At 41.4% G+C, this 23983-nt stretch overlaps 1 protein-coding gene across 2 annotated transcripts in view; it reads left to right on the top strand.

Moving 5' to 3' along the window:
- The first annotated feature begins 5261 nt into the window (after positions 1-5261).
- SP4 (Sp4 transcription factor) overlaps positions 5262-23983 on the top strand; it is an 82292-nt gene continuing 63570 nt past the window's right edge. Inside the window, exons 1-3 of one of the 2 annotated variants that reach the window (XM_070787578.1) lie at positions 5262-5446; positions 5860-5975; positions 6506-8057. In XM_070787578.1, coding sequence (XP_070643679.1) covers positions 5440-5446; positions 5860-5975; positions 6506-8057 — 1675 coding nt within the window. In that variant the 5' untranslated portion in view covers positions 5262-5439. The remainder of the gene's footprint in view (positions 5447-5859; positions 5976-6505; positions 8058-23983) is intronic. The other variant, XM_070787579.1, reaches the window with a different exon arrangement.

Genomic DNA, 23983 nt, shown 5'->3' on the forward strand with positions numbered 1-23983 from the left:
GTATGTAAACCCTTTTTTCCAATGTTCCCAATGAGGAGTAGTTCAGCCTGTGCTTGAAAATCTCCACTTAAGAAGAGCTCACCACCCCACAGGGAGTTTGTTTCATGTCAGACAGTTCTAATTCTTCAGAAGTTCTTTTTAGACTGTGCCAAAATCTACCTCCTAACAACATGCACTTATTGATTAAAGTTCAGCCCTCTGAAACCGCATAAAGTAAACCTAATCCCTCTTCCTCTAACAGGTCTGAAAGTATTTGAAGGCTGTTACAGGACCTTTTCCCAAATCATCACAATGCTTATGACCATTCCTCAGCTCTTCCATCCTGGATCACCTTCTCCTCTAGTTGTGGATATCCTTCTTAAATAGTATTCCATGTTTGACTTGACTGACAGAGAGCAAAACAACTCATTTGCTCTATTTATTTGCTGAGGACTTTGCATTCATTTATCATTGTGGGAAATGATTGTTGCTATTATATTTAAGTCACTGTTGCAGCCTGCCCAATCATATTGTGCTCATATTTTTCCTGCCCCAGACTTCAGTGTCCTGAGAGATGCTCTCTACTCTTCATGTGATGATGTCATGCACATCAAATGATCTGTTAGGAGGTGGATTTGTCAAGACTTAGCAAGAAGGCTTCCTACACATTGCAGACAAGTGCCATAGGAAGACAGCTCATCTGCAGCTATCCTTATATATAACACACCACCATGTCTACACCCCCTGGTGGGCATTACTCCCTCCATGATCACACTCTTAATCTAAGTTTTCTCAAGACACTTAAAACATTTGGAAAAAAACTTCATGGGAAGAGCTCATTGAACAGGATAATTATTATGTTTTTTCTTTGTTTCATCGCATTTGCTATTTATACTCTTTTCTACATGAATGTCCTCTCAATCCTTTTGCTTTGTCTTTGTTTTCCCTAGTATTCCCTTTGTCCTGTCTAAAAGCTCATCATGTTCTCAAGCAATGTAGAGATAGAGAAACACCCCAAAGCTCATGCCTCTGCTATGTTAAAGGAGCGTATCCCCTTTGGAAAGAAGACAAACAGTGTTTTCCCTGCAGGTTTCAGCCTTGTTACTCTCTCTGCCCTGCCTCTCCCCATACTCATCTTCCACATTGCCTTGTATCTACCAAAGAGACCCTCACATCTCCATTATGTCCTTTCCCTGTGTTGGGCAAACTCTTCATTCAGTCCCGTAGGTAGTGTGGCGGGGGAGGTACACGCATACTCATACACTCAGTCACTTCAGTTCAGTCACTCAATCGTGTCCAACTCTTTGTGACTCCATGGACTATAGCCTGCCAGGCTCCTTTGCTCATGGGGATGCTCCAGGAAAGAATACTGAAGTGGATTATCATGCTCTCCTCCAGGAGATCTTCCTAACCCAGGGATCGAACCCAGGTCTCCTGCATTGCAAGCAGATTCTTCACCATCTGAGCCAACAGGGAAAACCAAGAATACTGGAGTGGGTAGCCTATCCCTTCTCTAGGGGAACTTCCCGACCCAGGAATCGAACAGGGGTCTCTGGCATTGCAAGTGGATTCTTTACCAGCTGAGATACCAGGGATGCTATAGTTTCATACCAGAGAATGTTCTAGTTTCACTATATTACATGTAGCCGTCCATTTTTCCCAACACCACTTACTGAAGCAAATGTCTTTTCTCCATTGTATATTCTTGTCTCCATTGTTGTAGATTAATTGACCATAAGTGCATGGGTTTATTTCTAGGCTCCCTATCCTGTTCCACTGACCTATGTGTCTGTTTTTGTGCCAGTTTCATAGTGTTTTGATGATGGTAAATTTGTATTATAGTATAGAATAGTCTGAAATCAGGGAATGTAATTCCTCCAGTTCTGTTCTTCTTTCTCAAAATTGTTTTGGCTATTGCTGTCTCCTTTGTTTCCATACAAATTTTAAAGTTTTTTGTTTCAGTTCTATAAAAAATGCCCTTGGTATTTTGATAGGGATTACATTGAATCTGTAGATTGCCGTGGACAGTATGGCCATTTTAACAATATTTATTCTCCCAACCCAAGAACTTGGTTTATACTGTATTTTTAAACTTTGAATTCACTGTTAGATAAACTGGCCATTTGTTCCCCTGAGCCCTGTTTGGCTAGTAGACTTAGGATTTGGTGTTACCACAAAAGAGAGTAGCTTTAGCAGATAATTGCTTCAATATTAGAAAGAAGGAAACTAAATCTAAAAACTAAAATCTTTGGCATTGACAGAAATTCTTAGATATCTGGTTTTGAGTTGATTCATTTAGTTATCTTAAGGTTGTTAGCATGATTGTTTTAAATGTCCAAGGGACCCTTATTGACATTTTGGAACAACGAATGTACAGATTTTTGGAATTTCAGTTAACATTCAGTTAATTAAACTCACAATTTTTTTTCATCATCCTTCAAATCCATTTTTCAGATCTCCATGGTCAGTTTTTAATTCTCAAATTATTTGAATATAATAAGAAAATTAATTTTACTTGATCTTTACTCCTTGGAAGGAAAGTTATGACCAACCTAGATAGCATATTCAAAGCAGAGACATTACTTTGCCAACAAAGGTCTATCTAGTCAAGGCTGTGGTTTTTCCTGTGGTCATGTATGGATATCAAAGTTGGACTGTGAAGAAGGCTGAGCACCGAAGAATTGATGCTTTTGAACTGTGTTGTTGGAGAAGATTCTTGAGAGTCCCTTGGACTGCAAGGAGATCCAACCAGTCCATTCTGAAGGAGATCAGCCCTGGGATTTCTTTGGAAGGAATGATGCTAAAGCTGAAACTCCAGTACTTTGGCCACCTCATGCAAAGAGCTGACTGATTGGAAAAGACTCTGATGCTGGGAGGGATTGGGGGCAGGAGGAGAAGGGGACGACAGGGGATGAGATGGCTGGATGGCATCACTGACTCAATGGACGTGAGTCTGAGTGAACTCCAGGAGTTGGTGATGGACAGGGAGGCCTGGCGTGTTGCGATTCATGGGGTCGCAAAGAGTCAGACACGACTGAGCGACTGAACTCAACTGAACTGATCTCACATGTTTACTTGAGGCATACATGTTAATAACAATGTTTTTCTCTTGTTAATCTTTTACTTGGGGCGGGGGTTGTGTTTCAGCTACAAAAACAAGGGTGGGGGAAAATGATTTTTCTTCCCCTACACGATGTTTCATGAATTACCATTACCACTTATCTAATTAGGCACAGAATATTTAGGACACTTTTTAGATCTATACTGAATGGATAAACAATTATTTAACTCATATTTAAAGCCAGTGACATTGCCCCTCTGAGGCAGGTTTTGCAAGGTAAGAAAAACTACCAGGAATGCCCTAATTCATAAGATTACAAAATGTCTTCCTTCATTCATCTCAGTGAATTGGGGGAAAAAAAGACTGAAGGATAGACGATGTATCTGTAAATTCGAGAAGCACTTTTGTGCTTTCTAAATTGTATATGGTGGGGGAAAGGCAGGTGATTTAAGGATCTTAGGCTCATTTTTAGGAAGAGGTAGACAATACTATTTAATTCTTTACTCGAATTCTTTGTCTTGTTGCACTGCTGGCTTTGTCATCAGCCAGTTTTGCAATAACTTTAACAAGCAAAGGAAATGCCAGTCAAATGAAGCACCTGGGATCTCCTCACTCTTGTGACACGTCAAGCCTCAGGCAGGAGACAAAAATGCTCTAGGCTGTGTGTGAAGCCCAGGTAAAGAGGGAGTGGGTGGCTGTGAGTCTAGGTATGTAAGGGCGCCTAGTCCCAAGGCCAGTGTTTATATTAGCGATTCACTTCCACCTTTGGTACATTTAATCAGGCATTATTCCAATGCATGGCATCATCTTGACTTCAGGACTTTGGAGGAAAGCTGGGTCAGGAGGCTGTTCAAGTTAATTTAACAAGATGCTTTGTGCAGCCAGATACGAATTTCACCTGCCCAGAAGCTTATGCAGAACCGTGATCAGGGCTGACCCAATGAGCTGCGCTTTTCTTCCACTCGAGAATCTTTTGAGACTCACAGAGTGAGAAGTCCGACAACCACGCGTACTATTTGGCAAGACGCAACGCAACCTTAAAGGGAGGGTCTTTGCTTTGCTCCAGCAACCAGCCAGAGACAACAAAATGGAAGATCTTTCTCCTAGGGAAAGCAGGCCTCGGATCTGACTCGCGGGGCCTGAGTTAGGGAGGTGACCAAAGAAAGGAAAGGCGAAGGCGCAGCTCCAAGAAGCCGGGTTCATTCAAACCCGGAGGACAGCAAACCCCGCCTCCCCACGCCGCCGCCCGCTCAATCGCCGAGCGCTCCGGGTGTGAGCTCGCCCCGCGGGGAGCGGCTTGAAGCCGAGGAGGCGGCGGCAGAGGTGGTTTGGGCAGCCCTTCGCGGCGGATAGGCCCAGGCAAACAACACCCCTTCCCCCTCCCCCTCGCTCAGTTCAACTCCCACTCGGCCCCGGCCACGCCCTGCTGCCACCGCCCCCTCGGGCAGCTTTCCGCTCCGCGGCCCGGCCTCAGTCGGGGGCGGGAAGGAAGGCGGTGTCTTGGAGGGGCCGTCGCGGCCACCGGAAACTACAAGGGCCGACAGCCTTTGCGGTAGTGCCCCGCCCCACTTCTCCCACCACTCAGCGCGCGTCACCCAGCCGCTCAACCAATGGGGACCGAGCCAGGGAAAAAGGGCGCCCGGGTCCGGATGCGCCTCAGGAAAGCCATGCTCCCTGCGCGGGGGCAGCGGGCAGTTCACCCGTTGTGCCTAGACTTCGGTGGCTCGCGCGCCCCACTGTCCTCTCTTCTCGCCTTTCTTGAATGAGAGCCTTGCTTTTTTTCTTTAGTGACAATTCCGAAGGATGCTGCAGCCGGCTTTTGAGGGGAGGGCGCTGGGAAATGAGTAGGGGGCGGGATATCCTGAGACAACAAGTTTGGCTGTATGAAAGGCCTACCGGCAGTGCGCCTGAGCTAGAACGCCGAGAGAACAAGCACCAGAAGAGCCACGGGAGGAAAAGAAACGCTGCTGAAAGAATAACCCCCAGAAAGGGGGTGGAGAGAAGGCGGCCCCAACGCCCCGGCCCCCGGCAGGTCGGCGGCCAATCCGCTGGGGGAAGGGGTGGAGAGTCGGCGGCTCTGGCAGAGAGAGGCCGAGGGGGGTGGGGAGTCGGCCCTGCTTGCGCCGCCCTGGCCCCGCCCCCGGCCCGCACCGCCGCCCGCGCCGTGCGCCGCCGCTGTCAATCAAGGGCGAGTCAGCAGGGCTCGGGCGGAGAGAGGAGCTGCTACGCCACAGCCCAGCGGCGGCCATTCGCGGAAAAAGAGGCAGAGCCTGTGCCAGCTACAGCCTCCTCCGAGCCACCGCGGGCGGGCGGGACCGGCCTCTCCTCCCGCCTCGCCCCCACCCCCACCCACCTCTATCCCAGTGTCTCCGTCTGAGGGTTTGTCCTGTTAATGCGGGATGAGCGGTACGTATTCTCCACCCCCCTCGGTCTCCTTCACCACCTCCCTCCCTCCCTCCCTCCCCAGACCCTGCTCGGTTCTCCCCCCTCCCCCGGGGCCGCTGAGATGCTTTAAGGGGAGGAGGAGAGGGAGGGAGGGAATCAAGGGGAGGGAAGGAGGGTTGTGTTTTGTCTTAATGTCTAAGAGAGAACAACCTTCTGGGTGTTGCTCTGGAGCCGATGGGTCGGGTTTCAAACCACGTTTTGTGATATCCCCCACCTCCCTTCCCTCCTTCTCCCCCACCCCCTGCCGGTGTGCGTGGATCGCGGGTTTATGGAGATTAATGTTCGGGGGGAGGGGGAGGAGAGGGGAAGGGGAAGACGAATAATAATAATCCTAATAACCTGTTGTCGTGTACGGGGGGGGGGGTTTGTTGCAGATCAGAAGAAGGAGGAGGAGGAGGAGGCGGCACAGGCAGCGGCGATGGCTACAGAAGGAGGGAAAACCTCTGAGCCAGAGAATAACAATAAAAAACCCAAAACCTCAGGCTCCCAGGTAAAGGCAAACATTAAAAAAAAAAAAAAAAAAAAAAGGCATCACGAAACGTAAGGGGAAAGAGGGAGTTATGCCCTTTAAATGCCCAGAAGTGAAGAACAGAACAAAAATGTTTGTCCACTCAAAGCATCTTTCTGAGAGTAAGGAAGTTAAATTGTAAATTCATACGGATTTCACGTGTTTGGGATATCGTGGTTAAAATTCCACCAGGAACTCAGACTATAAGAGAAAGGTGTGTGTTTTCCCAAGGGCGTTTTGAGTTTAGTAAAATAACACTTCAAGAAAGTTTGTTAGAAATTTCTTGTTATTTATAGTTTATATCGTGGGACCTGCTTCCTTATTCCTGTATCTTATTGCTTTTGTTAATATTTAGATTTCTTCCTTTTCCTGAGTAAGTTCTGAAATGTAGAGCTGTCAAAATAAATAAATAAATAAATAAATAAATAAACAAACCCCTCCCAACTACTGGCCTTCACTAAATCCTCCCACTTTTTTTTCCCCTCTCCCTTTTACTATCCCATTTTGGGTAGGACTCTCAGCCCTCTCCTCTGGCTTTACTGGCAGCTACTTGCAGCAAAATAGGGACTCCTGGTGAAAATCAAGCAACTGGACAACAACAAATTATTATAGATCCAAGCCAAGGATTGGTGCAGCTTCAAAATCAACCACAACAGCTAGAACTGGTAACAACACAACTTGCTGGGAATGCTTGGCAACTTGTTGCCTCCACTCCTCCTGCTTCAAAAGAAAATAACATTTCTCAACCAGCTTCTAGTTCATCTAGTTCTTCCACCAGTAATAATGGGAGTGCATCTCCCACAAAAACTAAATCAGGTAATTCTTCTTCCCCTGGTCAGTTTCAAGTCATACAAGTACAAAATCCAAGTGGTAGTGTACAGTACCAAGTGATTCCACAACTTCAAACAGTGGAAGGTCAGCAAATTCAAATCAATCCAACTAGTAGTTCATCTCTACAGGATTTGCAGGGTCAAATTCAGCTTATTTCTGCAGGTAATAATCAAGCTATACTCACAGCTGCTAACAGGACAGCTTCTGGGAATATTCTTGCTCAAAACCTGGCAAATCAGACAGTTCCAGTCCAAATTAGACCTGGTGTTTCAATACCACTGCAGTTACAGACCCTTCCTGGTACTCAGGCTCAAGTTGTAACAACCCTACCAATTAACATTGGAGGAGTGACTTTAGCTTTGCCAGTGATAAACAGTGTGGCTGCTGGAGGAGGAACTGCACAGGTTGGCCAGCCTGCTACTACTACTGAGAGTGGGACTTCCAATGGGAGTCAGTTAGCTTCCACACCTACCACCACCACTGCTTCTGCCAGTATGCCGGAATCTCCCTCCTCCTCCACTACCTGTACAACCACTGCATCAACATCTCTGACCAGCAGTGACACGTTAGTAAGTTCAGCAGATACGGGCCAGTATGCAAGCACATCAGCCAGTAGTTCTGAACGCACCATTGAAGATTCTCAGACACCTGCTGCTACAGAGTCTGAAGCCCAGAGCTCCAGTCAGCTTCAGTCTAATGGAATACAGAATACACAGGATCAATCAAATTCTCTTCAGCAGGTGCAAATTGTAGGCCAGCCTATCTTGCAACAGATCCAGATCCAGCAGCCTCAGCAACAGATAATTCAAGCTATTCCACCCCAGTCTTTTCAGCTCCAGTCAGGGCAGACGATTCAGACCATCCAGCAGCAGCCTTTGCAGAATGTTCAACTTCAAGCAGTAAATCCGACTCAGGTGCTTATCAGGGCTCCAACTTTAACACCTTCAGGGCAAATCAGCTGGCAAACTGTACAGGTTCAGAATATTCAGAGTCTTTCAAATTTGCAAGTTCAGAATGCTGGGTTATCCCAGCAATTAACCATCACCCCAGTGTCTTCAAGTGGTGGCACAACCCTTGCTCAGATTGCTCCTGTGGCTGTTGCTGGTGCCCCAATAACTTTGAATACTGCCCAGCTTGCATCAGTGCCTAACCTTCAGACAGTGAGTGTTGCCAACCTGGGTGCTGCGGGCGTTCAAGTGCAAGGAGTTCCAGTTACAATCACCAGTGTGGCAGGTAAGTTACTATACAGTCTTTATCTTTAAAGATCCTCTTATACTGTTTTTAGTAACAAGTTACTGCTTTCCTTTGCTGACTCTTAGATTTGATGTAAACCTGTAAGTAAGCAGATGATCATAAAGAAGCTAAAGTACACAGGAATATTAGACTCACTACCATCAATATGACCCATTTATGTTTACAGTATTTAGCGTTAGGTTTTATGTGTTAAGTTTTCTAAACTTTGTTTTCTGCAGAGCACTTTTGGATAAGAATCTTTTTTTTTTTTTTGTAATTTAGGGATCAAATTTATGTATACTTGAGCTTTTCTGAAAGAACCCTAGTCAAAGTGATGTTTATGTCTTATTTAAGGGAAAGTTGATTTAAAGCTGAAATAATACAGTTACAGATCTGCTGCAGTTTGAATTCTGTTACTCACGCTTCTGCATCTTGTTGCCCGTGCTTGTGCATTCTATTATACAAAACTAGATGTTCGTGCAGTTGAGAGAGATTATTTTGAGTTGCAAATTGTTTCATTAACTTTTTTGTCTACTTTTCTGCAAAAACCAAGATTTGCTCAGGACTTTTAAGTGAATAGTCCCCTATAAAATTACCTTTAAGTAAAATCTACGGTGGTTAAATTATTTATAGGAGTTTTTAGTGTGAAATTGGTGGAAAGCAATTAAAACTACAGACAGTAAAATGTCACTAATTTGAATTTGTTGTAAGGTCATTTTAGAACCAGTTATAAAGTAGTTATTTGTTACATATGTGAATAGAAACTTTTGAAGTAGTTGGAAAACCAGTCTTATTAAGTGTTTCAATCTTTTGGGATCAGTCTTTTTCACCTAATGCCTTTTGTTTTCTAGTAATTAAACACTTTTCATTTGATTATGAAAACCTAGTTGTGGTTTTGGTGTCTGATACTTAAGACCTCTTTAGTTAAATTATTTATATTTTGAGAATCAGAAATGAATAAACATACCACTTTTGAATAACTTTTCTTGAAACAAGTTGCAGATAAATTATGCTAGGGTTCTTGTTTTACAGTCACTATCTAAAGTAGAATTATATATTTAAAATTTAGAAGTTGTCAGATAGAGCTCTCTGATTCAGGAGAATGGAGGTTACATGTTTTATTTAGATACCCTTTAACTCTAAGCCGGAGTTATCCAAGAGAATTTTCTGTGACGAGGGAAACGTTCTATATCTCTTCTATCCAGTATTTAGCCACTAGCCACATATGGCTATTGAGTATTTATATTATGACTAATGCGGTAGAAGAATTTTTAATTTTACTTGACTTTATTTAATTTTAATTTAAGTAGTAACACATGACTAGTGGCTTTTATATTGACAGAACAGTAACTAATCACAGAGTGTTTTGAGTGTGGTACGTTTCCCCCTAAAACTACTACAGCACAATTTCATGCCTGTTTCTATGGATTATAGTCCTCAGCTTCCTTTGTTTCTACTCTTTTTCTGAACACTGACAATACGTTATTTCAGAAAAATGTTTGTTTTGGGTGGGTTGAATAACAATTTGTATTGTCAAAGCAAAGGTTGTTTCAGTTATATTTCATCTTGCCTATTAAGCATATAGTTCGTGAATTATGCTTAATTAAGAGAATTGAATAATTTTTAGTTCTGGCTAGAAATGTTCAGTTTTTCTCTTCCCTCATTGATACCAATTAGGACCCAGAGTTTTTTCTTTGCCTCTTGTGAAGGTAAACCAGCATAACTGAGAGTAGGATCTTCTGACCGCCTCAGATTCACTTGCTGTGCTGTGCTTAGTCACTCAGTCTTGTCTACTCTTTGCAACCCCATGGTCTGTAGCCTGCCAGGTTCCTCTATCCACGGGGATTCTCCAGGCAAGAATACTGAAATGGGTTGCCATGCCCTCTTCCAGGGATCATTCCCAACCCAGGGATCGAACCCAGGTTTCCTGCATTGCAGGCACATTCTTTACCATCTGAGCCACCAGGGAAGCCCACTTGAATGATACATTATTGTAAATGCAGAATGTGTTTTCTGGAACTGTAATTTTTAGGGAGTATGATCAAGGATTTCAAACAAACTTTCCAGGTGGTTGTAAATCTCATTAAAGTTTGAGAACCAGGGATCAAGTTGTCAGCCGTGAACTACTGATAAGGCAAAATATGGAGGAGATGGGTTTCGAGCCTAGTTCATAAGTGGCTCAGAGAATAGATTTCTGTGGCAAGTACAATTCATAATTTTTATTCCACAAACATTAACTAGCTCTGTGTTGAGCACTCTTAGTAGGTGTGTTTAATCTTGCATTTTCTGGGGTAATTTTTTTATTTAAAGAGTTTATATGATTTGAGGGACATTTATCTGTATGAGAAAATTTGAGCTTTATGTAGTTGGATTTTTTTCTCCTAAAATCAAGTGTCTTAAATTTTGTTAATTTTTAATAGTTATGCTGTGTTGTTCTAAGATAGCCATACTATAAAGACCAGAAATGTATGCTGATTTTTAACAAGTCTGTGCAGTTAATCTGAGTCTTGTTTGCAGATTTTGCTTTACTTCCTAGCATAATAGGTGTTTGACAGACGTTTGCTCAATTAAGGTATAAATGGTGATAGAGAAGATAGCAATTTAGAATTGGGAGTGGCACCCTGGAGTGGCTTCATTTTTTATTTTCTTTATAATTTTATTTATTTTTAACTCTGCTGCGTCTTCGTTGCTGCAAGCAGGCCTCTCTGGTGGGGGTGGGAGGCTGCTCTCTAGTTAGAGTGCTCTGGCTTCTCATTGCGGTAGCTTTTCTCATTGTGGAGCTTGGGCTCTGGGCTCGCAGACTTCAGTAGCGGAGGCCCCTGGGCTCTAGACTGCGGGTGCAGTAGTTGCTCTGTAGCACGTGGGATTCTCCCGGGCCAGGGATTGAACCCGTGTCTCCTACATCGCAGGCGGATTCTTTACTGCTTAACCACCAGGGAAGCCCTGGAGTGGTTTTAATGAAGCTAAGGAATTGGCTGTTTTCATTCGTTTTGACTTGGAGCATTTAAGACATTAAGAGTGGTACACCAGGTACTTTCCTGTCTCTGGAAAGGGGAGAATGAGCAGCAAGAACCTGATATTTCCCCGTCTATAAATGAGTCCTGAAAGTTCAGATTTTTACTTTGTGTTCTCATTTGCTTTTTAGTACTTTTTGATTATTTCATGCCCCTCCCCCCTCCAGTGGTATTGTTTAATTTATGGGAAATTTTTGTTCTTAATATTCATAACAGCTATTACCAGGACTTGAAAAAATGATTTAGCTTTGACAGAATGTATTGGCTAGCTCGAGACAAGGGGTTCTTGTAAGAGTTCTCCACCATCCATCCTGATGTTCTTCAGAAAGTATAGGAAAGGTTCTGGATGATATGACAGAAAAATTTTAAAAAACATTATTCAAGATAAATCAAATGAAACTAGTATTTGAAGCTGAGGAGCTTCATACTTGATTTTATGAAATAGCAATGTTAATAATACCCTACAGGAGCTTCTTTCCTTGATAATTATTCAGTTTGTGTTTCTGTGATTTGGTCTCAGCTTGAATCCTGAGTTCCAGGTTGAGCATCTAGCTAGAATTGCAGTAGGAACTAAATATTTGTGCTCCTACTATGAACCGTATTGTTTCCTTGTTAGAGTTTGGAGTTTGAAGAAGATGAGAAATCCTCTTAAAAAAGTTAAGAGCAAATATAATAACTAATCATGGGATTCTCAGGCTCAATGGTAAAGAATCCGCCTGCCAACACAGGAGACCTGGGTTCAGTCCTTGGGTTGGGAATATCACCTGGAGAAGGAAATGGCAACCCACTCTAGTCTTCTTGCCGGGGGAGTCCCATGAACACAGGAGTCTGGTGGGCTGCAGTCCATGGCATCGCAGAGTGGGACACAGCTTAGCAACTAAAACAACAGTAAGAACTAGTTATGCTGCTGGCTTAAGAATATCCTTTGTTTTAACTAAGTGAGGATAATGGATGATGTTTTCCTCAAAAAAGAACTACCTGCTTTGCAGTGTGTTCTGGTAGCCAAAGTGTCCTGATAAAATGAACTTCAGGAGTTATTTCTCTTTAAGTAATTTAGAACATGTAGGGATCATTGATTTCATTAGTAATTAACTTGCACTGGCCAGCAATTTGATTTATTTTTGGCCCTGATCATATATGGTAATAGATCATGCTTTTGCTTGATAGATGGATACTTCTTTGTCAGTTTTAGTAGAAATTAAAATTTCTGTGCATATTCTTGCATAAAGGGAGTTCAGACAGGAAATGCTGTCACTTCAAGAACTCTCTTTATCTTCCTTTACTTCTTTGGAGATTTAAAATAAAAAACCTTGGGATTAACAGAACCTGAAATGGAAGAGTCAGTTTTGGTGAAAATAGAGTCATTGTTGGTGAAAATAGAGGCCAAACAAAATAGTTGACATTTATATTTAATTCAAAGACCTAGTTTAATCCAGTAGAATCAACTTCTTACACCAAACCTTTTTCCAGAGCTAGTAAAAGTAGAAAATTGACTAGACATTTAATACAAATATGGTTTTCCTCTGCCATATGATATATTAGTTTGGATTTCCCTAGTAGGCATCTTAAATAATGTATACACATATGTTATGCACATATATACACATATGTATATGTACATATATAAACATATATGTATCTATTTGTATGCATATGTCTCCTGTGTTTAGTTATTTCCTTTTTCAGAGAAGTCATATTTATTCCTGTAATTTTCTTTTTGTAAAATCTTCTAATACTCTTTGTTATAGATTGGCATTCATTAAGAAACTTACATCTTGTGCCCTGTACAGGTGATTTGGATTCTGAACTACCAAGTTGGTTTTACCCATTATAAGATGTATAGCATGACCTTTAAGATCTGTTGATGATGACATAACAATATCGTTGCCTATTTTTAAGTTTTTCATGGAAGATAAAATACTCGTGTAGAGCCACATTAATTTTTTAAAAGGGCATCTTTGGGAGGGATTTCAAGACAATAGAGTGAGGGAAAATAGAGTGTTAATCATCTGCTTTTCAGATCTAAATCAGGGAATATATAACAAGTAATACTTAAATATTGGAGCTGGCATAAAAGCAAGTTGAAGAGAAAGAAAGGAAGTTTGATTAAGCAAAAAGATGGGGGAAAGTTGTACAAATAACACAGATTTGCAAATGATAAACTTTTAGCTTGAAATGGTCTTTAAGATTATTGCTGCCCTTTCATTTTTGCTGTTAAAGTCTATTTATAAAGGAATTTTGTGTTTTTACTGTTATAAGTGAAAGCAGAAACATGGGTCAGAGATTTTGCAGTGCTATGTTGCATAGTTTTAGGGATGACGTAGTAAGAATTGACAGTAAAAGGGGCAACCTGGCCTGATATCAGACCATATCCAGATGTCCATGTGGGCTCTCCTGTACTCTTCTGATCTAGCGATGAGTAAGATTGAATACTCCTTATGCTTGTCATTTTGTTACCTAGTGAATGAGCAAGTTGTGGCAAAGGAAACCTGTTGCTAGTGTAAGTATGTGTGGTGAGATAAAGCCGTACTAAAGCTGTAGTTAACACAGGTAACCTAAAGATAACTGAGCATTCTTCCTCCTCCCGCATCCCCCAGCAGTATTTTAGAACAAAAGAGCCTGAAGTTTAGAAAGCTTAAGTGATTTTCTTGTATTTTGTGGCAAAGTGAGGACTAGAACCTTGGCTTCTGCTTGAGTTGTCTTTCTCCTGTATTTCTGCCTTTGTTAACCGAATCTTTTGGTTGCTGCTGCTGCTAAGTCGCTTCAGTCGTGTCTGACTCTGTGCGACCCCATAGACGGAAGCCCACCAGGCTCCCCCAACCCTGGGATTCTCCAGGAAAGAACACTGGAGTGGGTTGCCATTTCCTCCTCCAATGCATGAAAGTGAAAAGTGAAAGGGAAGTTGCTCAGTCGTGTCCGACTCTTAGCGACCCCGTGGACTACAGCCTACCAGGCTTCTCCATCCATGGGATTTTCCAGGCAAGAGTACTGGAGTGGGGTGCCATTGCCTTCTCCAGAATCTTTTGCTTGGTAATGAGTAAATGCAACTGAGGTTTAGGGACCATAAAGGGAGAGTATCCAGCTTGCCTTGTCTTCTTCTACATAGACTGTGTCTATTATCCCTGATATTCAGTGTTAATATATTGAATGCAGCATTGGTGAAAAACACAATTCTCTGTCTCTTTGTTGTTGTTTTTAATGGTGAAACCTCAGTAGTAATTTTTTGTCCCTTCTTGGAAGAGCAATTTCAGAACTAAAGAGATTAGTAAATGCTATATGTAGATAAGAAAGTTCTAACTCTAGTTAGAATTTTTTTTTTGAAATGAGATTTGAGGAGGGAAACAAACATTGTTTTCCTAGTATGTGATAGATGCTAGGTATTTATATTATATCAGTATATCCCACAGTATTGTTGAGATTATTGTGCTTATTTTACAGATAATCTCATATGGAATCTGAAAGACAGTACAAATGATGTGGAAAAGAAACGTATGGCTACCATGGGGTAAAGTGGGGGAAGGATAAATTGGGAGCTTGGAATTGACATATACATACAGATATATATGAAATAGTATATATAAAAGAGATAACTGATGATAACCTGCTGTGTAGCACACAGTCGTTGCTTGACCAAACTGGTGTAATAAGCAGAGGCAGAGCTTCTCCATCCACCTGGCTTCTGTTAACCAGTGAGGAAAATGCAGTTCCAGTGGAAATGACTAGAGCTGTAAGTCACTCTGAGATATTTATTCAAGGTAAGTGAGGAGATAGGAGACGTTTAGTTTCTCTTTGGAAATCCGTATGATCCAGATGAATGCTATCCTAAGGTCAGAAGGAACTTTCAGGCTTCATCTCAGGCCATATCAATAACTTAAAAGTTACACATCATGGAAACGTTGAGCATGAATAAGCGCCTCACTTTTTGAAAACACCCCACACAATAGACAGATGAGCTTGATAACTGCCCATAACAGAGTCCTTTAATGAATTATGGAATAGTTGCTTTCTGAATATTGAAAAGAATTCAGAAATCATTGGGAGCCAGTATGGGTTCGCCAAAGAACTAGGTTCACAAATTCATGCTTTAGAATTTCTGGATGAGTATACAAAGGAAATAACATCAACACAGTGTATCTTGATTTCAGCATTGATAGTCATGATTTCTTTAAAGGCTTGTACCTGATTATTATGTGAAAAAATGTTGGCTGTGTTCCTCAGTAAAGGTCTCTGGTATTGTGGCATAGGATTCTATACTTGATACAGTCCTGTTGAACTTTTTTTTTTCAAATTTCATACCTAAGGATTACTGAATTCAGAGATGAGACCAAGCTAGGGGGTATTGCTAATAATTATGAGAGGGCATAGAATGGAGATGCCAAGTGATCTTCAGATCAGTTCAGTTGCTCAGTTGTGTCCAACTCTTTGCAACCCCATGGACTCCAGCACGCCAGGCTTATCTGTCCATCACCAACACCTGGAGTTTACTCAAACTCATGTCCATTGAGTCAGTGATGCTATCCACTCATCTCATCCTCTGTTGTCCCCTTTTCCTGCCCTCAATCTTTCACAGCATCAGGGTCTTTCCAAATGAGTCAGTTCTTCACATCAGGTGGCCAAAGTATTGGAGTTTCAGCTTCAGCATCAGTCCTTCCAGTGAATATTCAGGACTGATTTCCTTTAAGATGGTGCTCTTACTAGACCAGAATGCTGGACCAGAATGCTGAACCAGAACTAGCAACGAAAATGTAACAGTTCAGTTCAGTCGCTCAGTAGTGTCCGACTCTTTGCGACCCCATGAGTCGCAGCACACCAGGCCTCCCTGTCCATCACCAACCCCCACAGTTCACCCAAACTCATGTCCATTGAGTCGCTGATGCCATCCAGCCATCTCATCATCTGTCGTCCCCTTCTCCTTCTGCCCCCAGTCCCTCCCAGCATCAGGGTCTTTTCCAATTAGAACTCTTCCCATGAGGTGGCCAAAGTACTGGAGTTTCAGCTTCAGCATCAGTCCTTCCAATGAACACCCAGGACTGATCTCCTTTAGGATGGACTGGTTGGATCTCCTTGCAGTCCAAGGGACTCTCAAGAGTCTTCTCCAACACCACAGTTGAAAGCATCAATTCTTCAGCACTCAGCTTTCTTCACAGTCCAACTCTCACATCCGTACATGACCATTGGAACAACCATAGCCTTTACTAGACAGACCTTTGTTGGCAAAGCAATGTCTCTGCTTTTGAATACGCTATCTAGGTTGGTCATGACTTTTCCTTCCAAGGAGTAAGCGTCTTTTAATTGCATGGCTGAAATCACCATCTTTAGTGATTTCGGAGCCCAAAAACATAAAGTCTGACACTGTTTTCCCATCTATTTCCCATGAAGTGATGGGACCAGATGTCATGATCTTAGTTTTCTGAATGCTGAGTTTTAAGCCAACTTTTTCACTCTCCTCTTTCACTCTCATCAAGAGGCTTTTTAGTTCCTCTTCACTTTCTGCCATAAGGGTGGTATCCTCTGCATATCTGAGGTTATTGATATTTCTCCTGGCAATCTTGATTCCAGCTTTGCTTCTTCCAGCCCAGCGTTTCTCATGATGTACTCTGCATAGAAGTGAAATAAGCAGGGTGACAATATACAGCCTAGATGTACTCGTTTTCCTATTTGGAACCAGTCTGTTGTTCCATGTCCAGTTCTAACTGTTGCTTCCTGACCTGCATATAGGTTTCTCAAGAGGCGGGTCAGGTGGTCTGGTGTTCCCATCTCTTGAAGAATTTTCCACAGTTTATTGTGATCCGCACAGTCAAAGGCTTTGGCATAGTCAATAAAGCAGAAATAGATGTTTTTCTGGAACGCTTTTTTATGATGATCCAGTAGATGTTGGCAATTTGATCTCTGGTTCCTCTGCCTTTCCTAAAACCAGCTTGAACATCTGGAAGTTCACGATGCACGTGTTGCTGAAGCCTGGCTTGGAGAATTTTGAGCATTGCTTTACTAGCGTGTGAGATGAGTGCAATTGTGCGGTAGTTAGAGCATTCTTTGGCATTGCCTTTTCTTTGGGCTTGGAATGAAAACTGACCTTTTCCAGTCCTATGGCCACTGCTGAGTTTTCCAAATTTGCTGGCATATTGAGTGCAGCACTTTCACAGCATCATCTTTCAAAGAATAGAAAGGAGAGATAAGAAAGCCTTCCTCAGCGATCAATGCAAAGAAATAGAGGAAAACAACAGAATGGGAAAGACTAGAGATCTCGTCAAGAAAATTAGAGATACCAAGGGAACATTTCATGCAAAGTTGGGCTCAATAAAGGACAGAAATGGTAGGGACCTAACAGAAGCAGAAGATATTAAGAAGAGGTGGCAAGAATACACAGAAGAACTGTACAAAAAAGATCTTCACGACCCAGATAATCACTGTGGTGTGATCACTCACCTAGAGCCAGACATTCTGGAATGTGAGTCAAGGGGGCCTTAGAAAGCATCAGTACGAACAAAGCTAGTGGAGATGATGGAATTCCAGTTGAGCTATTTCAAATCCTGAAAGATGATACTGTGAAAGTGCTGCCCTCAATATGCCAGCAAATTTGGAAATGTAACAGTTAGGATCCTCTATTTAAAGTTGACGGGTGGGGGGCATGATTTTATACCTACAAGGTGGAAAAGTGGTGTGGTAGCAGGACATATGGAGATGACTTATCGGCTTACCACAAACTAAGAGTTAGTGAAGCTCCTGTATTTTGTCCTTATCAGACCATATGCGATGTTGGATGTGGCACATTTTAAATGGGACAGTGACAAACTGGCAAGCATATCAAGAAGGTTCCCAGGTTGAAAAGTGTGGAAAGCATTTCATACTAACAATAATCAGAGAGGGAGGATTATTATTAAATGAAAAGAGAAAGTGTGACACCTTCTTTAGATACGTGAAGAGCGTTTTTAATTGTGTTCTGTTATGTTCTGTCCCTGGGACACCAGTAGAATCAGTATATGTATATACACATACCCGCCTGCAGTGCAGGAGACCTGGGTTCCATCCCTGGGTTGGGAAGATCCCCTGGAGAAGGGAAATGCTACCCACTTCAGTATACCTGCCTGGAGAATTTCATGGACTGTATAGTCCATGGAGTTACAAACAGTCAGACATGACTGAGTGACTTTCACACATAACACAACCCTGTGTGGTAATGGAATAGTTTGTTTCATGAAGTGGTGATCTTCCTAGTGTTAGAGGCTGGGTGCCCATCTATCAGAGACCCTAAAATATAGAAGAATTTCTTATATTGTATAGAAAGTTTGACTAGATAATCTGTGAGTTTTCTAATTCTAAAATTTAGGATTCTATGAATATTTGAGTACATAGTCTATTCTGGGTACTTAGATCCAGCATGTGGTGAGAGCTCTCTATAAGTCTTGTTAAGCTTACGTGATTGATTAAGTAGGGATTTCTTTGGGGGAGGTAGGGGTTGAGAGTCACGTTTACCATTTTTCTTATTACAAAGGCAGTGTGATTAAGATGATTCCTATTAAGTAATGTAATGCTTTAGTTCATAAATTAATAGTTTTCTGTTCTTCATTATTTGTTAGACTTAATGCTTGTGGCCTTAGATGCCATTTTCCTGTTATTTGTACTTCTGTTAGGTGACCACCAAAGCATTAGGGTTTTAAGCATACACTGATGTGCCCAACATTGAATTTATAGTTAGGATATTTTATCTCAGTACTTTAACCATAGTCATATATCTGATAATGTCACTTTAGTATGAACAGTGGGATTACTTTTTCTTGAGTGGACTTGGAGAGCAGTTGGAAAATCTAGGATCCTGATATAGTTTAAACTGTGGGAAGTACTTAGAACTTCCAGTCTGTTAATGTGCTCTGTGTAGTGAGCAAACCCAGTAGGTCTTTCTTTCTGGCTTAGAATATTTAGCTCAAAGGTGCTTAAAAACCTCTTGAGGCCCTAGACCCTTTGGAATAGAAAAAGCAGTAATTGAGATAGATGAAGGTTCTCTTTGCCTTAGGCGTGGTAGTAAAGTTAGGTGTGTTGTTAGTCACTGAGTTGTGTCCGACTCTTTGCATCCCCATGGACTGGTGCCTCTATCCATGGGATTTTCCAGGCAAGAATACTGGAGTGGGTAGCCATTCCCTTCTCCGGGGGAATCTTCCCGAACAAGGGATAGAACCCAGGTCTCCCTCTCTGCAGGCGGTTTCTTTACCAGCTGAGCCACAAGGGAAGCCCAAGAACACTGGAGGGGTAGCCATTCCCTTCTCCAGGGGATCTTCCCAACCAAGTAATAGAACCCAAGTCTTGCATGTTGCAGGCAGACTCTTTACTGTCTGTGCCACCATGGAAGCCCCAATAAAGTTATAAGTGGAGACTATCTGGACTTGATTAGAGGTGTAGTTCAGGTAGTAGGTTTATTGTTACTGCAGATACATGTACTGAGAGGCTTCCTAGATCACAGGTATTTTGTTCTTTTAGGTGATCATCAGTCATTTGCAGCCAGAAGGGGCACAAGAGAGGCCCAGGAAAAAAAGTTTATTATACACACAGGTCCTAGAGAAACAGTCAGTGTGCACTGAGAAAGAGTCACATGGGAGGTGATGTCAAGGAAGCTGGCTCAAACTAGGAGGTGGGGAGCAGAGAGGACAAGAACCCATAGGCAGATGCCTTTATTGGGGGATCAGGGTGTGAGGGGATTTCATTGGTGTGGTTAAATGTTGCTCAGTCACAGGGGAAGGTAGGGGGGAACCTCATGGCAGTAGCCACCCTTATCACATTGGTACACCTGACTGCCTGGGTGCGGTACTCACAGCCTACTTGTGGGGATGTTCAGGCAGCAGTAGAAAATGATATTTTAAAACATATAATACAACAGAATTGGGAAGTAGAACTTTTTTATTGGTAGGCACTGCTCTCTGTTAGCTGTTCCATCCAGGGCAAACATGTTATAATTGGAGCATTAATCCTTTTTTTCATTTGTAAAATAGTGTAATTAATTCCTTCCCTTTTTACCTCATAGATGTGCAAAGATCAGATCAGATAAAGTGTATAAGAAGGGTTTGGATATTGTAAAGAAAACCGTGTATGGAAGTTGGTAGCCTAGTAAAAAACCAATACATAGCAACTCTCACCCACCAGAAGAATATGAGATAGTAAAGTTGGAAAATAAGTAGTTTTCAATATGGATATTAGCTTGAATTAAAGATTAGAAGTAGATAACCAATGGGAATTTGCTGTATGACTCAGGGACCTCAAACTGGAGCTCTGTAATAAACTAGAGGTGTGGGAATGGACGGGAGGTAGAAGGGAGATTCAAGAGGGAGGGGGCATATGTACACCTATGGCTAATTCATATTGATTTATGACAGAAATCAAACCAATATTATAAAGCAACCTTCAATCAATTAAAAAATATTTTAAAAAGATCAGAATTAAAAGAGAGATATGTATAAAAGGGGTATCTGAAAGCCATGGTGAAGTGCAACTAAGGATATGGGGAAGGGTGTATGTGCAGGTGGAAAAGAAGCAGTGTATTTCAGTGTAGTAAGAACTAAATGTGTGCTGCATGCTGTCTCTGCAAGCTCTGAAAGTACTTGTCTTAAAGGGTACTTATGTTAGGGAGATAAGGCTTAGATACATGAAACTATTATATGACTGCTGCAGTTGTATATGAGAGTTTACCCTTAACTGCTGGGTTTTGAGGTAAGGGGAACGACTGGGAGAGTTCAGAGACAAGTGAGATTAGAGGTTTGCAGTAAACAAGAAATGCTTTCTGTGGTGAAGATTGGTTTAGGAAGTAAGTATTTGAAACTTCGAGGGTAGAAAGGTGAAGAGAGAGGATGTGTTAAGCCAGCTGAACTTGGAATGAAAAGGGGAAAGTCCTCACAGGGAAGCTTACAGCTAACAGAGAGAGTTGTGTTCTCTCATCTGCGTGCTTCATAGAGGCACAGTGGCCTCCCAGAACAGCTCAGGCACGCCCAGTGCACAGCCTGCCACCCCTGCTGCAGCCAGAGAAGTTCTGTGTGTTTTTGGATTGTGTACTTAACATTTTGTTTGAAGAAGAGATTCTGCCAAAGTAATAATAATTTTGAAAAACATGAACCTAGTGGATAGAAGGCATTGAATGGAAAGTTTTGCAAATGATGCTGTTAGAGCATTTCTCTATAGATAAAAGTGTGGAGAAGTTAGAAATTAGGAGCCTAGAAGAAAGGATGTTATTGGGGTAATTTAACAGTGAATTCACAATGGTGTTGATAAAGGCTATGGCAATGAACTTGCTTAATAGAAAAGATAGTTTGTTGAACCTCTCTTTAATACACAGAATGGTGACATGAAATAAGTGTGAAGGGATTACGTAAAAACATCAGGTTTGCTGGTTTCTTTTTTCTATTTTGTATTAAGTACGGTAATAGACATTGAGACACCAAAGATGAAGTGAGAAATTTGCCTCCCTAACAGTATATTCCCTATTGTGGAACCTTCCGAATCACTTTGTTTCGAAGACGTGATTTTTTTTTTAACAATTTAACATCTTGGAAATTGAAATGCACCTCATGATCAAAGGCATGTCATAGTTTAATTAGCAAAATTGTTTTTCTTTCTTATCATTTGCATCTCAGACTGAATGGAATATGATGAATATATAGTTTATTAAAGTACAGCGTGGTTTGTAAAGGCTGTCGATGAGGTGTTCCGGAAGCCCAGAGGAAGGAAAGACTTGCTTGTATAGTTCTGGGAGTGTTTTCATGGAGAGGGTTAACAACTGAGCAGGACCTTAAAAGGAAAGTTTGCAAGGTTGGGATGAGGACTGTCATTTCAAGTTATGTTGGATTTTTCATGTTGGAAATGCAGTTAAAGAGTCTTCTATAAACAATGCAGAATTTAGGCTTAGCTAAAGGAACATTATTATACATTAAAGTTGAATTGTAAACCTCCTGTAAAAACCACAGGAGCTATGATTTTTTTCTGTTTCACACATCAGGGAACATTGCTCCGTACATACAATCCTGATACTGAACTCAGGGAAGGCATACAGGTGGAGGAAAGCTTTGATTTCATAGAATAATGGGATGGATAGATCCTTAGGATGAGAGTCAGGATGCATACTTGAAAAGGAATGAGTTTATGATTATAAAAGAAAAAGTGCTTAGTAAAACGAAATAAAAGAGGAACTTGCATATCTAATTGTTTCATTCATCTAATTCTTTTGAGAGACAGTTGCAGATGAGAATCTTAGTAAGGAAAGTGTTAAGGCCAAGTCAAAGATATTTAAAGTTTCAGGGTTGCTTCTGTCCCTCAGAAGTTATCATGTAGGTGCTTCATAATGTGGCCCGAGAGAGTTTAGTCCAGTTGTGTAAATAATGAGTCAAGTCATCACAGCTTTTTGTTCACAGAAGCGGAGCTGCTTTTGCACAGAAGTATAGGAACCAGATAGTGATCTGTGCTGTGGTAAGTGGGTGCCTCCTGTGCCTGGTGTGGGATTGGGCGGGAGGGTGGGAAATCCTTGTTACAGTTGAGGGTGTCTAGGTCAGGGACCTGAGGGAGAAGAAGAAAGGGGAAGAGATTAGATACATATGATGACATGTACTAACAGAATTTATATAGGATAAACAATTACACTTAAAGTGGTTTATAAATCTTACCCATTTTCCCATATAGTTAAATCTACATTTAAATTTGAAACTCTGACATTTGACAGATATTTGTCATAAATACTATGAACTATGACAGTATGCTTATTGAAGGAATAATTTATTTTAGAAATAATCCTATTGATTACTTGTTTTATAGTTTTATAAAGTTAAAGTACATTGTGTTTTTATTTCTAGAATTTCACCTTTTGTCCTCATTGGTAGGATGTCAGTAGTTAAATTGATTTTAATGATAGGGCAGTAAATGGTTTTAGTAACCTCTTGATAGACTTTCATCCATTTCGTGGACTCCCTGCTGGCAGACTGCATCCATAAATTCAGTCAGCAAATATGTAGCCAGTGTCCGTATTATGAGGCTTGATACCTTGCTTATGAGATTGAATGATATATGGGGCTGAACTTCCACTTTTATAATGTTCTAATAGGAAAAGAAATAATTGTTTCCTTTCATGAATGAAACAAGAAGTAAAAGTGTTCTTTAACCCTTATTGTTTGTTTTATATTTAAACTCACATTTACTGCATGTTTAAGAGTATCCCAGATACTGTATGCAGCACTTGACATATTAACTCATTTATTCTTTAGAACACCCTATAAAGTTAAGTATTGTCAGGTGTAAGAACTGAGGCCTAGAGTGGTAAACAATTTGCTCAAGGTCATCTAATCTCCATACCCATTTTGTCTCTAGAACCCTGGCACTGTAACCATTACACTTGTCTCTCACCACAGACTCCCCATGTACTATGCAGTGTATTTCCTGTAATCAGTTGTGGAAACAATTCATTGTCTCAAAGTGTCAGATACTGTGCTTAAGCATTATATGTATGTTAACTCATTTGATTTTGGCAGTCCTCTGAAGCAGATAATGATGGTGACCTCAGTTTTTAGCACAGGAAACCAAGGCTATCAGAGGTTAGTGTCTTGGCCAAGGGCATACAGCCAGTATGTTAGGCAGCTAGTGAGTGAAATACTTCGTAAGACTGTTCTAGGTGAACAGGACTGTCTTTACAGCTAAGCAGTATGATTTTAAGTTATGTTACTGTAATTGTTACAGTATGTTCGATACGCCGCTGATGCCTCTATCTCTAGGTGAGCCCTCTACTGTTTATCGACCTTTGGGGCACAGGAAATATGTGTCATGGAGAGAATTAGAATTTTAAAAAATGTATTGCTTTACGGTATTTGGTGTTGATAGGGAATTTGAAACTAATAAGAACATTTCCTTTAGTAAATATATGTGTACCGTAAACTGATTTTGAATGAATTT

Source organism: Bos indicus, chromosome 4 (assembly GCF_029378745.1).
Source record: "Bos indicus isolate NIAB-ARS_2022 breed Sahiwal x Tharparkar chromosome 4, NIAB-ARS_B.indTharparkar_mat_pri_1.0, whole genome shotgun sequence".
NCBI classification, from domain to species: domain Eukaryota; kingdom Metazoa; phylum Chordata; class Mammalia; order Artiodactyla; family Bovidae; genus Bos; species Bos indicus.